This window comes from Euleptes europaea, chromosome 9 (genome assembly GCF_029931775.1).
Source record: "Euleptes europaea isolate rEulEur1 chromosome 9, rEulEur1.hap1, whole genome shotgun sequence".
Lineage (NCBI taxonomy): Eukaryota > Metazoa > Chordata > Lepidosauria > Squamata > Sphaerodactylidae > Euleptes > Euleptes europaea.
The window spans coordinates 26,801,785-26,817,489 of record NC_079320.1 but is presented as its reverse complement, the minus strand read 5'-3'; the positions used below and the strand labels follow the sequence as shown (position 1 = coordinate 26,817,489).

The following is a 15,705-nucleotide window of genomic DNA, read 5'->3' as shown; positions in this document are numbered from 1 at the left end:
TTACCCCTTCTTAGCAGATCAGAGGTGCAAAACAGACAGCATCTTTGGATGTCTGCTGTTGCTGCATGCAGCTGGAACACTGACTGAATATCATAGAGTGATTATAGTTTTGCTTTTCTTTTACAGGAAGAAATCTTTCCTGTTTTCTGCTCTGTATGCTGCCTTTATATTTGGTGGTCGGCATGTAATGAATAAGAGGGCAAAATTTGAACTGAGGAAACCACTAGTGCTCTGGTCTCTGAGTCTTGCACTCTTCAGGTAAGCTCCTTCTTTAAGGAATTGTTTGCATGCATTTTATGGACCGCTGTAAATAAATAACACGACAGAAATTCTATCATTATTATCCTTTAATTACTTCAGGGTTTTTAAAACACTTTGCAAAACACCTATTGTTTTTTTCTAGCATATTACTATTGCTTTTTTCTAGCATATCACAACAGGAAAATAAAGAATGATCTCTAAAACCAAGTCAGATGTGAATGAGAAAATCATATTGAGCTACCAAATGTCCTTCACACTGTAAACCTTTTACACAAATTTGTACATGTTTCTGGAAAATGCACTTTTATGGTAGAAGTAAAAGCTCAACTTTGCTGAATTTCTCAAAACTGTGTTGGATTTTTTAAAAACGGTATTGATTGCACAGCCCTTGGCTATAGCTAGGGAGGGGCCACTGGTTGAACTATTTGAGGCATTAATTCCCCCCTACACCTAAGATTTTTTAAAAAATCAGGCACATTGCAAACTTCAACATTGAAGGTGCTCCAATACAGAGTACGTTCCACTGGGAACAAATCTGTCAAGAGCGCCAATGAAACAAACGGGCCCGGGCAAGCGTGTTTTCCATGTAGTGAAAGCACCACCATGTGGTAAGACTATCACAAAAAGAATTCCCTGTTATCTGGCTGTGTGTATAACACCATTTTATCAAATGGAGGTGCTTGTCAGACTACTAATCCTTACAAACACAGGCTTATATTTCACATTCGGTATCAAACTCTTCCTCCAAGGAGAAGACAGCATACATGTTTCTCCCTTCCCTCCCATTTTGTCCTCGCGATAACTCCATGAGATTAGGGTGACTTTAACCTACCAGTGAGCTCTGTGGATAAACTGAAGTAAATGAACATTTTGCACTTTCAAGACTCCATTTTGTACATTTCTAACATTCTGGAATACTTCATTATATTGGAATTCTCTTTACGGATTTGCTGTAAGGCCAGTTCTTCAGATTTCCTGCATGCTGAACTGCTAATGACCAAGCGCAGTTTTGTCAGACTCAAGGACAAGCAAGACCTGAGGAAATCTATTAGTTTAAGATTCTGTAATTGCCAATTGTTTTATGGCTCTGGTCAGTTCATTATAAGTGCTTGTACCCAAACTGTCAAATACTTTCTCAGTAATTTCTGTTCTGTTCCAATTATTTTCTATTTTATAGTTTTAGTCTTGTTGGGTAGGTTGATTTGTCTTATTACTTTCTTACTTTTCACATTATTTGCCTAAGATCATTTTCTCCTTGAGAATACATTGAAGCAGCAATTATTATAGTTGCTATAACAACTTTGATCTTGTGAGACCCTTAAAAGTTTCCTCTTAAGAACAGGTATTTTGTTGCCGGCGAGTGGAGGGATTATTCTTCAAATCTCCAGATTACTGCAGTTATTCCAAAGAGATACTGTTAGGAGCTAAGGCTTTTTCGGTAATAATACTGGAGTATTTCCCCAAAGAATTCTTTAAGGATGATTTAAATATTATATCATGCTCATGAATTCCTCTTAGGTAATTTTAAAGTTTCTTAAATTTCTTCCCTAATTCTTAGGATATTTCTTGTCAAACATAGGGTTTAAGCTAAAAACTGAATCTTGCCCCTGTATGCGTGCAACAAAACACAAAAAAATCAGGTTACTTTACCATTAAGCATGTTGTTACTTTACAGCGGCAATCTCCAGTGTGGCATCTCTGGGCACCACAGTTCCCACCAATGTGTTTTTTGGTGCCTGGTTATTTATTTGCTTCATTTATCATTCACTCAGGGCAGATTACAGTGTTATCAAAACAATGCAATAAAGACATGTACAATACAGACAAGGAACAATGCAATAAAATTGGATTACATAATTAAAGAACAATTAAAAACTGTATGATGTATTCCATAAATTGGATCCACTGGTTCAGCTCATATCCTGTTCACCAGCTGTGGGAAAGGAACAGATTCTTTGACAATTGGTTCAACTATTTGTTGATCTGTTTGTGGCTGTATGGCAGGTACATCTCTGTATTCCTTCCTACCAGACCCGTACAGGGCAAGAAGCTTTTTATGCATCCAAGGCCTCCAGAGGGCTTTTGGATGACTTTAAAAAAATGGTAATTGCTATTGCAAAAGTGCACACAAGGAAAAGGGCTCAAGGCTTTTTAAAAAAAGTGATCCAGGGATCGTAGCAATAGAACATTGGAAAGCTGGCATTAGCAGTACCAGTTTTTAAAGGAAGCCCTCTGGTGGCATAGCAGGGGAAGTGGGGACTTTCTGTCACATAAATAGTTAATTCAATCAAAAAAGCCTACCAACCTGTCATAAATGAATACTGTTTGTCTAAGCAGTCCATAGCAATATTAATATCGACCAGTCTGTTTGGATTGCAGTGTTTGGCCCACGCTCAGTTCTGAAGAAAAATATGCAAACCTGTTCAGCAGGAATCCAAGTGGTTCAGTGTGAACTGAACAAATGTGGGTTAGCAACTTATATCTGATTGGTACCTTCAAACGCAGATTAGTCGACTGTCTGTCAAACTGCTCTCAGGCAGTTGGGGATAGCAAATATACATGGGAGGGGAGACAGTTTCTCTGCCAATTTATTCACTTTCAGTAGGCTGTTGGAATAGACCTCCTACATCCACACTGATGCATATCACTGTCCCTGCATCATCTTCTCTTGTGATTAAGAACCTGTTTTTTTCCTAACTGGGCAGAGACCTCTGAACACATACAGTTATGTTTGGGGAGGGGAGATATCTGGAGTTCATTTCATTTTGGTTGTACCTGTAAATGTTTCTAAACTGTTATTGTAAGCTGTCTTGAACCACGAGGAAAGGTTGTAATATAAACTTTTAATAACTAAACAAACACGTAAATAAATAAATGGTATGGGAATTCTCTTCCAATAGCCTAGTGAATGTGCATATGTTGGGCTAGGGCCTGATAACTGTAATTTTTGCACTCCCCCCTTACACAAGCATATGTGCACACTCTCCATAAAAGATTGCTTGAAAGGTTACTTATGCACCTCTAGATAGTGAAAATGTTTAAAAAGGAGAAAAATAGTGAAATGGAAGTGATTTGTTTAAAACACATCTGTTTTAAATAAGAAAGGAAAAGTGCAATATAATTTTTCTGTTACAGCTACTCAATAATACAAAATGTGCTACCCCACGTAGTATGTCATATTGCAGACTCTGTTTAATTATTCTGTTCCTTTTAAAATGTTCAGTCTTCCACATATCTATTGTTCCTAACAAAGGAGGGAAAACTAATGTGGAGTGATTGTTCTGTGGAATGCTATTGAGGTTCACTCTGGGATCACTCGCCATGAATGAAAAGTTAAGGTGCAAAGAGAGGGGAAATAATTAGGGACGGTATTTCTCATTAACTGTTTGTGGTCTCGTGTGAGATGGTTTTATATTAGTTTGGAGTACAAAAATGCAGCAGCGAGGGTCCTCACAGGGACCCCACTGAGGGCTCATATTCAACCAGTGCTACGTCAACTGCACTGGCTGCAGGTGGAGCATCGGATCAGGTCCAAGGTGCTGGTTTTAACCTTTAAAACCTTACACGGTCTGGGACCTTCATACCTGCAGGACCACCTCTCCTCGTATGCCTCCAAGAGAGCCTTACTCTGGAAATAACAATTTATTAGTGGTCCCTGTCCCAAAGAGGGTCCGGCTGTCCTCAACTAGGACCAGGGCCTTTTCAGCCGTGGCCTGGTGGAATTTTCTTTCAAATGAGACCAGGGCCCTGCGGGATCTTAAGGAATTCCGCAGGGCCTGTAAAACAGAGACATTCTACCAGGTTGAGGGCAGCCACGGTTCCATCAAATCTGGCCGACCTGCCCTACTCCCCTCTTCTTAGGCTCCAAAGAACTGTGGGGGGGGGGGGTGACTGCATTTCCAAGTGATGCACCATTAGTTTTATGAAACTGTTTAATTTGAAATTATTTAAATTTTTAAAAATTGTATTATTTCGTGTTTTGTTTGGCATTGTGAGCCGCCCTGAGCCCGGCCTGGCGGGGATAGAGGGCGGGGTAGAAATCAAAGAATAAAATAAATATGGCATGTCCCAGTCAGAGTGAAACATATTTGAGCCTTAAAAAAAAAAAAAAAGCCCTGTTTCCTGCTAATGATCAGTCCTTGTCTTAGGAAAGGTGAGATAAAATGATCCAAAACACAGAGGAGCTGCAAACAAATGGAACGAGTCATATGATGTTTGTAACTCTTTTTTAAAAGATGGTCTGAAAGGGGCTTATGCAAGTCTGGATAGTGAAACTTTTCATTAGGAAAAAAATAGTGAAATGTGTCTTGATGTTATTTATAATGGTTCTTGTTATTAATATAATTAAAATGTAATGCACGGTATGCAAATGTAATTGTAATACAATTCTATTGGCCTGTACTGGCCTTAATATGCTTGTTTTTCAGGGGGGCAGAGGTAGTATTTTGTGTTCTTGGGTTCTGACAGTGGCCACGCTCTCCTGCTCAGACTCCATTGCTGGTGGAGAGCCAGTGTGGTGTAGTGGTTAAGAGCAGTGGTTTGGAGCGGTGGAGTCTGATCTGGAGAACCGGGTTTGATTCCCCACTCCTCCACATGAGCGGTGGATACTAACCTGGTGAACTGGATTTGTTTCCCCACTCCTACACATGAAGCCAGCTGAGTGACCGTGGGCTAGTCACAGCTCTCTCGGCCCCACCTACCTCACAGGGTGTCTGTTGTGAGGAAGGGAAGGGAAGGTGATTGTAAGCCGGTTTGATTCTTCCTTAAAAGGTAGAGAAAGTCGGCATAGAAAAACCAACTCTTCTTCTCTCCCGCTGCTTCTCATTAGTCTTGTGCAGATGACCTGTTGGTGTATCGACTCACCACATGGAGAAGGAGATGGCATGAGTGCACCGGCCCACCCTCTTCATCCATGTGATCGCTGAGTCATCTACACAGTGTCCTTGCAGAGAAAGTACCTATGTGAATACCTCCTCCCTGCGTTCGGCAACACTCGTTTCCAAATGCTGCTGATCCCGGGGAGGGGGCATGCATGGGGGCGCTTTCTTCATGCATTCTGACAACTCGGCCATAGCACCAAGGAAGGAGGCTGGCCCAGCACACTTGTGCTCTCCTGCCATCCCTGTGTGATGAGTCAATACGTGGTTGGATTGTCTGCCCAGGACTACTGGCTCCAGCAAGTCTCACAAGATCTGTGTTCCATATAGGTACATGTCATAGACACAGGGAAATACGTTTCCGTAAATATCCTCAAGCGTGATTTAGCCTCATAACACGGACTGGGTGTGTGTGTGTGTGTATAAATCCCTTAACCATCTTTTGATAACAGCCTCTTCCCTGGCCTCTGTGAACCTGTCTAGCTTTTGGGCATGCTAATCACTCCCTGTTCTTTGTGTTCTCTTTATGGTCATGAAGTATATTCGGTGCTGTTCGAACGGGTGCTTATATGCTATACATTTTGATGACCAAAGGGCTAAAAACATCAGTTTGTGACCAGAGTTTTTACAATGGACCTGTCAGCAAATTCTGGGCGTATGCGTTTGTTCTAAGCAAAGCACCAGAACTAGGTGAGTGCCTCTTCTCCTTTTGACTTCTTCTTGGGAACATATTTTTGCTTAAGTTGCTCCCTCATGCAGCTCAAACCCCTTTAAATCTATTCTGGGACCGTTTTCTATTTCCTTGCACTTTATTTTTCCCCATTAAATATACACATGTTTCAGTGTTGCTTGTGTATCAGTGGCCTGCAGGTGGTTGTAAACAAACAAGGGAATCAAGAACACCGGTGACAAAAATGAGCAGAACGAAAAGGCTTGCAATGAGAACGTGTAACAGCAGAAAGAACTGAAAAGGGGCATGTCTGTACACCCATATCCTTAGCCCATGCCGTTTCGATTTGGATCAGTAGGGCTTGTGGGTTCTTTTAGCAGCGCTGTTTCTTTGCTGTGTTCTAGTCATGCCCTTGAGCTGGAAAGTGACATTCTGACAGCAACATGAAGGCCATTCACCAAGCCAGCAGCACATCAATGCGCCCACAAAAGTTTAAGCTTTCACTGCTGCAGGGGTATTTCTGTGTCTCCCACATAGACTTCTGCATTCTGCTATTATTTATTTTGGACTAGTCCCATCAGAATCACAGAGATGAGTAATGCAAACCACCTTCTGTTGTCAACTGCAAGTTATATAACATCTGACAGAGTAGGAAAAGACACAAAGCAAGTATTCAGCTTCCATGGTATGGGAGTAAGGAAGTTTGTGTCGCCCAGGTAACTGCAGGATGGGTTATGTTTTTGTTTGTTTTGGCATGTGAGAAAGCCCTAAATGTCTCCACTTCTAAAAAAATATATATTTTGAGAACAGGCTCTGAACGAAAGCAGTCCTTAAAATGCAGCACATGGGGTTGTTTGCTTTCCTCAGGAATGAGTAAGCTATTCTGGAACTGTGAGTTTTGACATAATGGTTGTGACAGGCTGAACCTGCCTGTGAAACATGCGGGACATACCTGCCAGGTGGAAAGGAAGATTCTACCACACCCCTGCATCTCTAGAATTCTGACTAGGTGCGCATACAGGGTAAAATTCTTCCCACCATTTTGGGATGTTCCAGTATACTTCCAGGATGACATGTACACTGTGATGCAGTGTAATCTGGTAAATGGGGCAGAAGACCGGAATCCCGATTCACAGGCTTAGCAGGGGATCCTAATGGCAGTCTGTGGCTATCAAGGCCTAATCAGCACCGTTGGTACTTACCGTGTGTGTATCTGTGGAGGTGGTGGGATGTGGTGAGCGCCAGCCCTCTGAATGTTCATTCTGTGCTTTGCATTTGAAGTATACATGAACCTTCTGTAAAAGGAGGGCATAAGACCATTAAGTCCAGAGTCTAAAAATTACTCAACTATAGTAGTGGTCACAGAGACTGAAGACATTTTGGTTTAGGAGAGGAAAGAGCCAAACAGTCCCATCCTGTGCATGTTGATTCTCTAAGTGCCCATGTCTGGTTGGGCTTAGTCCCAAATAAGTGTGTGTAGGATCGCGTCCTAAAAGCTTCCCTCACATTTCCAGGTCAGATTTCAACCTTGTTGAGACTGCTGAAGTTGAGAACTTTAAGGAGGGCAGTTAGAATGGATTTTAGCGAAGTTCCATGGCATCTTTAGTACTCACCTTTTCCACAAAATGTCATGTAAATGTTAACTGCTGAAGAAAGAGAACACCTCAGTGCTATAGATTCATACAAAAAAAGAGTACCAGCCCATACATATGATTATAGGGCAGGTTCCCTGGAGGTAGCAGAAACATTCTCTAAATAAATATGAATGAAATTAAATTGTGTGTGTGTGTGTGTGTGCTGTCAAGTTACAGATGACTTATGGCGAGCCTGTGGGGTTTTCAAGGCAAGAGACATTCAGAGGTGGTTTGCCATTGACAGCCTCTGCGTGGGCTGAGAGGTCTGAGAGAACTGTGACTGGCCCAAGGTCACCCATCAGGCTGACAACCCTAACTGTGGTCCTTACTTAAACGGTTCCTGTTTTTTTGTTGTTTCTTCACCAGTCATTTCAGAAAGCTTTTAAGCAACAAACTCACCAGGTTTGCTCTGATATGCACATCAGTGTTTGCTTACCCTGAGGTTTCAGTGTGGTCCTAATTAGAAGCAGGAAACAATGATTCAGCAGGCTTTACAGGGCTTGTTTCTGAGGAAACCTCACAGAGCTGCAGACTTCAGTGAATAATGATGATTAAGATTATGTTGTTTTAGTGATTTTTCCCCCCTCATCACAGACCAGGAGAAGGGGAAAGTCTACAGCCTTTATGTGTCAAGAGTCTTTGAATCCCTACTGTTTGATATATGTGAAAGCCTACTGAGATTTGGCTGAATTAGTCTTGTGATAGCTTATGGAAATGTGACTTCGCATTTCTGCAGTTAATGAAGCAGTCAGGAGGCAGGGGCTTTATAGCTGATTTAGGTTGTTCTCCTGAGCACGCTTACTGTTGGGGTAACCCCCAACAGACTTTATTGCAATGCAACATGTTTAGGGTTGAAATATTAGTAACTGAGGCACCGTTCTCTCTCTGGGGAAGGAGGTCATCTTATAATGAGTGTTTCCGTCCTCTGCTACTCTGGGGGGCAGGTTCATTCCACCCCTTATCGATAGTCTTGATTTGAGTTTCAAAGGGTACAGCATGCCGAGAAATATATTCTGCATCTTGGAAGTCGCCCCAGGCCCTTTTCTTCTTCCAAACCTCTGTGGCTTTAAATTGATTGATATATAGTAGGCAAGTGAAGGGAATTAAAAAGAACGTTCAGAGATGTAATAAAAACGGCGACTAGTTTGAACATGGAGAGAGAGAGAGATGTTAACAGAATGAAAGGCACGTTTCTGCAGCTGGAAAAATCTACACTTCCCTCTTAAACACGTTTACCCAGTTCAGAAAACCAGGAGCGCAAGGGGGCCCTAGACTTGTGTTTTTCTCTGGCCCAACAGCATCCATTCCACACAGCAGAGTGCTTTTCAAAACTGAAGGGTGTTTGAAAAGCACTTTATGATCTGACATGTAGGGGGAGGGGGTGCAGCTGTTCAAAGAAAAATAAGCTAAAAATTCTGCCGTGCCAGCGCAAGCCGCTTCCGAGACCCTAAGCAGCCTTTTAGTCCACTGGCACTGATCCAGCAAGTCGTATAGCGTTTGCCAGAAGGGGTGCATGCCGAGCCAGAGACCTCTGTTTACTTTTAGCGGCCCAAAAAACAGACATCCCATGTGCGAAATTCTTCTTTATTTAAAATGCGTTCTGTGGTTTGGCAGGGAACTTCTGGAGCAAAGATATAAATAAAACACCTGGACCTTTGTACCACAGCTGCTTTTGGGGAGGAAGGGCTGATTCAAGTGGTCACCGGCTGAGGCATTACAGTCCTGTCACTGGACTATACCACCTCACTATTCACATAAGGAGGGCTTGGGTCATAATAAAGAGCCCTTGTTTGAAACGTGTTGTTCATGTTACATATCACTGTGGGCTTAGACCTGGATGCGATATTCATATTGGGGAAATCTCAAACCAGCTGCTCTCTTCGTGAACGCTAATACGGTACAGTCCTGTGTGGGGGCAGTTACATCTAGGGCCAGTGAATGTTCATTTTAATAGGTCAAAACAGATGCGATGGAGATCCTGAACCTGTGTCAGTTTCTTAAAGCAAATTGAAACTCTGTGGGGTCAAGTTTGGATTTGGAGTAGAATTAGGATCAGGGAGGAAGAAGTGGGAATTTAACCCTTCTACCCCCACATGGTTTTGGTAATCAAAAAAAATCTTTCCCCCCCACCTTCCCAATTAGCTTTTAAATTGAAAGGGGCAGGTACCAATTTTTAGCTTGTTTTTTTTCCCTTTAAAGTAATGGGGAGCTCAGTTTAAGTTTGTGGAACTTAAGAGGTGAAGGGCTTAAAACCCTCCCCATTCAGGTCCAATCTGAATCAGGGCCTTACTTTGCTATAATTAAGTTTACAGAGACACTGGGAACAGGCTGTCATGGATATTGGTCCAGCCAGGTTGGTCCAATAGTCCAGCCAAGCAGGCATTACTGACCTTGACAGACCAATGGCCTGCCACAGTTGCCCTGTACAGATGGCATCACAAGCACTGAAATAATTGCACATAGAAGGGGAGCGCTCATGGTAAATGCTGTCCTAATATGAGTTATCGTTGCTACTATGATTGTTATTTATTATTTGCTTTGTTTATACCCTGCCTTGTTCCCCAGCGAGGACTCAAAGTGGCTTATGTCATTCTCCTCTCCTCCATTTTTATCCTAACCCTGTGAGGTAGGCTAGTCTGAGAGCGCGCGACTGGCTTAAGGTCGCCCCAGCTGGTTTCCATGGCAGAGTGGGGATTTGACCTTGGGTCTCCCAGATCCTAGACTGCTATGCTAAACTCCACACTACACTGGCTCAAGGTTAGACATATGGCCATTAACCATGTTTAGGTCATGTGTTGCATACCATCATTAAAATGTCTTGATCTTTTCTTGAAAGGTGGAACAATGGAATTTCAAAGCACAAGCCGATCTTTTCCTTCTAATGTAAACCTTGTCTTCATTTTGCAAAGACCCCAAAATGAGTTGGCTCTGGATTCTAAGGGCACTTTCACACAGCCCAAATAATGCACTTTCAATCCACTTTCAATGCACTGGCAAAATCCACTGGCAAACAATCGTTAAGGTGCACTGAAAGTGGATTGAAAGTGCATTATTTGGGCTGTCTGAAAGTGCCCTAAATTTCTTTTGAATAGCTTCACAAATCAGTCTCAACCACAAACCGAAGAGTCCCCCAAATACCCTAATGTTTTCATGAGTTTTGACAATTATTATTAATTCTTTATAACCTTGTACCAAAATCTTAAAAATGTGCTCTACTTGTTGCCTTCATGCTTCAATTCTGATTTGTTTTTTCTTCTTTTCATTTTCTTTTTAACAGGTGATACAATATTTATTATTCTTAGGAAACAGAAGCTCATTTTCCTCCATTGGTACCATCACATTACTGTACTACTTTATTCTTGGTACTCTTACAAGGACATGGTGGCCGGTGGCGGCTGGTTTATGACCATGAACTACGGAGTCCATGCCATCATGTACACTTACTATGCCTTGCGAGCTGCCGGCTTCAGAGTGTCCCGCAAGTTTGCCATGCTTATCACTTTGTCGCAGATCACCCAGATGTTCATGGGCTGCATCATCAACTACCTGGTCTTTGCCTGGATGCAACAGGGCCAGTGCCCTTCGCACGTCTCCAATGTCATGTGGTGTTCTCTCATGTACCTCAGCTACTTTGTGCTGTTCTGCCATTTCTTCTTCGACGCCTACATTGGCAAAACCAGAAAAGCAAGGAAGGCCGAGTAAAACCTAGGAGCGAGACGGAAGCCGCAGCTCAGGTCACCCACAAAAACAACAACGCAGAGAATTTTTGAGCAAAAGAAAATGGCACAAGGAAATATTTGTATATGGTGCGACTAAAACTCAGCAGCGAAGGGGGGCAGCTAGGCTTGTTGAAACCAGTAAGTTTATGATCCTGTCTGGGTGAGGACTCACTGAATTATCTTGCATCGCAAAAAAAAAAAAAAAAAGGACTGCTGACGATAAGATATCTTCCTTCTTGCATCTATCTGCTCTTAAAACACAAATTTTAGGAAAAAAGGAAAAAAAACAAGAGAAGATAATGATTTTGCAAAATAAAATTATGAAAATAAATTGTTTCCCTGATAATAGATGACTTTTGTTTTAAAAAAACTAATTATTTCTATATCCTTTATAAACTTTTTTTTAAAAAAAATGCAAAACTTGAACAACAGTAAGCCGAGGAAAGACAGTTTGTCTCACATGAACGTATGAAGCTGCCTTGTACTATCAGAGCATTGGTCCACTTAGCCTGATATGGTTTAGTTTGACTGGCAGCTGCTTGCCAAGGTCTCAAGCAGATGTCCTGCAACCTGAGATCCTTTTAAAACTGGAGATTCCAGGATTAAACCTGGGACTTTCTGCATGCAAAGCATTCTGCTCTACCACTAAGCTATGGCCCCCTCCCCAAATGATACCAGTGTTCTTGCAAAGTTTAATAGTTTTTTTTTTCTTGAAAGGATTGGCCCCTAAAAGCCCAGATGAGGAAATGAAGGGCTGAATGCTGCTGAAAAGTAATTTAAATGCCACTGAAATAATAAAAGGGGAAGAACTGGTTGATTTCCATACTGTGTCACTATGTTGTGAACAGATCTGGGAGGTCAGCTAAAGGCCTGGTTGTTCCTTGAGATATTGATGTCACCATCAGTGAGTCCTGTTGAGATTCACATGTCAGCAAAATTTATTCAAGTGCATTTCTTAGTTGAAAGTTAGGCATGAAGGAGAACAGGCTAATGTGCAGCTGATTAGTCTTAGTTGAATTACCTGGGTTTAAAAACAGAGTAAAGCAGGGAAAAGGAATATGAAGGAAAGGGAAGAAACAGTACATCAGATCTGGCCATTTCTCAAAGTGCTCTGCAGATCCTTGTCTCGTTCAGTCGACTGAGTTTGAGGATCACAGTCCTCTCCCCCCAGGGCTAGTTCTAGCACACTATTTCAGATGCACAGGATGTCCTTCAGCACAGGTGCCACTGGGTGAGTTTAAGTGGAAAACAGATTGTCCACGTCTCTTGTCCAAAGTCAGTTCCATCAGCTAAGGTCAATCCAGTTCATGAATGGATAACCTCTTCTGCTGAAAAAAACGTGTTCCTGTGCATGCGGCCAAAGGAATCATCCCAAAAGCCATTTTGTGAATGCAAAATATGAGGGTGAGTGTGGTCTTTGGAACAGGAGCCAGTGCACATGTGCCCTTGTTGTAGTGGCTGTCCTTTTTTCCTTCCACCTGTGATTCCAAGTTCATAGCCATTGCCAGACACACACAAAACCATGCAATTTTGTGCATCCTGTCCTACAACCCAAACTTGATGAGGTTTGTTCCGGCCTGCAATATTTGCAGGCTCGCTATGTAGGAAATGCATCAGAGGACCCATTAACTATGAACAAGGAGCCAACACGGGTAGAAGAAGCCGGCAGCTGCTACAAGCACAGCAGAGCCCTGCAATTACAGCATTAAGTGCAATTTGAGTGAAAGGTGCAAAAACAAAAGAAAATCTAGACGCCTTTTAGAAGGTGGTGGTTAGGGTTAGATGGGAACTTCAGGAACAAAGAAACCTGTGGTATGGTACATATTTTATATTTTTATGAACTTCAAAGAATAGATATCTGCAACCTTAATGGTGTTCTACAGGACTGTATGTGACTTTAGGTAACACTGCGCTTTTGCATTTGCTTCTAAAGCAGTGCAAGGATGCTTAAAGTGCCCTCCTCTGGTCGCTTGGAGATTCTACAACTGGGAGTATTGGAATTGTCATATTGGAAGCTTTACTACATGGGGTGATTCTGCTGCAGCGCATTGTGTGGTCTGTCTTTACTTTTTAAAAAAAAAAATCTGTAGAAAAATATACTGTAGCATTCTTGATCACTTAAAAAGACTATCTGGTTCTTCAGTCAGCTGCAGATATAAGGACAAACTATTCCACTCTGAAACTCAGAGAATTAGCTGAAGAGAGCCATATTTTCTACAAGGGAAAAAAAAAAGTAGATTGCATTATCTGTAAGATTTCAGTCTTTACAAAGCCAAATAAAATGTGTTAAGCGTTCCTAGTACTTCAAAGAAACAAGTATGTAAACTTAATGTTATAACTGTGTGTTAACATAGTATTCTCAATTGTATCAGTTTGGTAGTTGAACTTAACAATTAGAAGAACTAGAGGGGACAGATTAGGAACCGCTGTTCTATGTAGAAAATGCATCCACACCTATAACTATACTCATAACGCCCATTATGTGAGCTGTCAAAACACAAAGAAGTTGGAAGGGGAGGGAAAGAATCAGCTATTTTTTTTCCTGGTTAATGCAAAGGATCTCCATTAACTTTCTTCCTTTAATCCGAGACTGAACAATACAAAGTATTTTTTTTGCTTCAACTGTGCTGTCTGTCATTCATGACACAGAGCTGATGTGATATTTGTTAGAAATAACAAGGGCTTTCAGTGTTTCACTATGTGCAGAAAAAAAACCCTGTTACATTCTGTATTATGTGGATAGTCTTTTTAACAACAAGGAATCCAAAAGCTCTCCAGAGCTGTCATAACTGTGAAAAAAATGAAAAAAATATATCTGTGTCATTTAAGTTATTGATGTTTTGGTACTGTTATTCATTACAAAATGTAAACAATGTTATTTTACAGCTTTGGGAGCAGATTATATTCACAATAAGTCTTTCCTTTTTCTTTTTTTTTACAATCTCACTCTTAAGTATTTTTCATTTCTATAATATTTGAAGCAAACCAAGATCAAGTATTAGAGAAAGACAATGCAATTGGGAAGCAACTGCAAGCATGTTCTTATTGTTTCAGTTGTGCCGTTCATTTCCATATCTCACACTTTTCATTTAATTTTCTGTGTAGGCTGAAAGACAGATTTTTCTCCCCCAAATCTAAATTTAAAATAAAGGAGAAAAAAAGTTTCACAAAGGAATCTAAGAACTGCTTTATAATTTTTTTGCTGCTGTAAGCAAAAGAAAGCAACTGTATTGGTTAGAACATAAATTTAGTTTTAAAAAACAATATTCTCCCACTTTGAGAGTTGCATTAGTAGCAGTGACACTACTTTGGAGACATAAATAAAAGGTGTTCTTAGTATCCCTTGTGAAGAAAATGTCTTAATTCTTCTTCTTGAATAGCCGGCATTTTTAATTCAGTTATTAAGATAGCTTTATTGTTAAACACTGGACACTATTTTGCAAATTGGACCAACAATTTATACAAGGCTCCAAAATTAATATTACAGGAGAATATTAGCATGTGGATCTTAAAAAAATAATAAAGGCACAATACACCCCAATTTTCAATCCCACAGGTTTAAATAATAGGACTTAAGCACAATTTTCCCATTGAAATCAATGGGATGGGGGGGGGTCACACTATGGGGTTGGATTTAGCTAATCGCTTCCAACCCCATGGAATATGAACCCTAACCCTAATCCAATGGGTTTTTAAAGTGCTTGGCTTGGATTCTGCCTGTTTCCTTTGTCAGTTCAGTACTTCCAGACAAACAGGAAACATTTTCTAAAACTCATTTTGCTTCCCAAACAATGGGAATCAGGGCTTAGCAGCAGGATCCTGTACCCACCTGTCTATCAATATTATGCCAAATTCAGTGGGATTATTCATTTAGAACGTGATTTCAAGTTCTGAACCCACAGACTTGTGGCATTCCCCATATTTTTTTTCTTATTGAAGAATCTTCTGCAAACCCACAGGACTCTGAGGGGTAAGCAAGCACCTAAAGGGATTTTGCCTTTAAATATTTATATGGGTTTCTTAGCTGTTCTGTCCAGGTCTGGTATATATTGTTAAACTGTTCTGTGGTGGCAAGACTTTGTGCATGAATTCTCTGTATGTTCATCTCTCAGTTCAGAGATGCTTACTGCATGAAGGAATTGGACTCTGTTGCCACAGCTTTTCAAAAGTCAGCATTACAAAAATGACCTGAACACACAAAGATTGGGCCAACACCATATCTGGAATAACACACTGGATTGGATCCAGCCAGTTTTTCCACTGAATCACATCCACTTCCCCTTTTTACTACATCCGCTGACCCCCATGGCTTTTATGCATCATTCCCCAGCATAGCCTTTGTTGGTAGTCCAAAGGTCCCTTCTTTCCCTTTTTTCACCAGCACAAAAAGCTGGTTGGATCCAACTCATTACAACACTTCAAAAGATGGGTTGCGTGTGTCTGTTTTTATTCATTGCTGGGTCCCAATAGGGAGGATGAGTAGTTTTTTTCTCACAAAACTTTTCATTTTTGTGCAGACATGTTCACAGATCTCAAACTGATCA

The 15,705-nt window shown here is 41.1% G+C and overlaps 1 protein-coding gene across 1 annotated transcript in view; it reads left to right on the top strand.

Moving 5' to 3' along the window:
- ELOVL6 (ELOVL fatty acid elongase 6) overlaps positions 1-11,183 on the top strand; it is a 78,731-nt gene extending 67,548 nt beyond the window's left edge. Inside the window, exons 2-4 of the mRNA XM_056855511.1 lie at positions 127-258; positions 5,677-5,828; positions 10,720-11,183. Of these exons, the coding sequence (XP_056711489.1) occupies positions 127-258; positions 5,677-5,828; positions 10,720-11,144 (709 nt within the window). The 3' untranslated portion in view covers positions 11,145-11,183. The remainder of the gene's footprint in view (positions 1-126; positions 259-5,676; positions 5,829-10,719) is intronic.
- Positions 11,184-15,705: the final 4,522 nt, after the last annotated feature.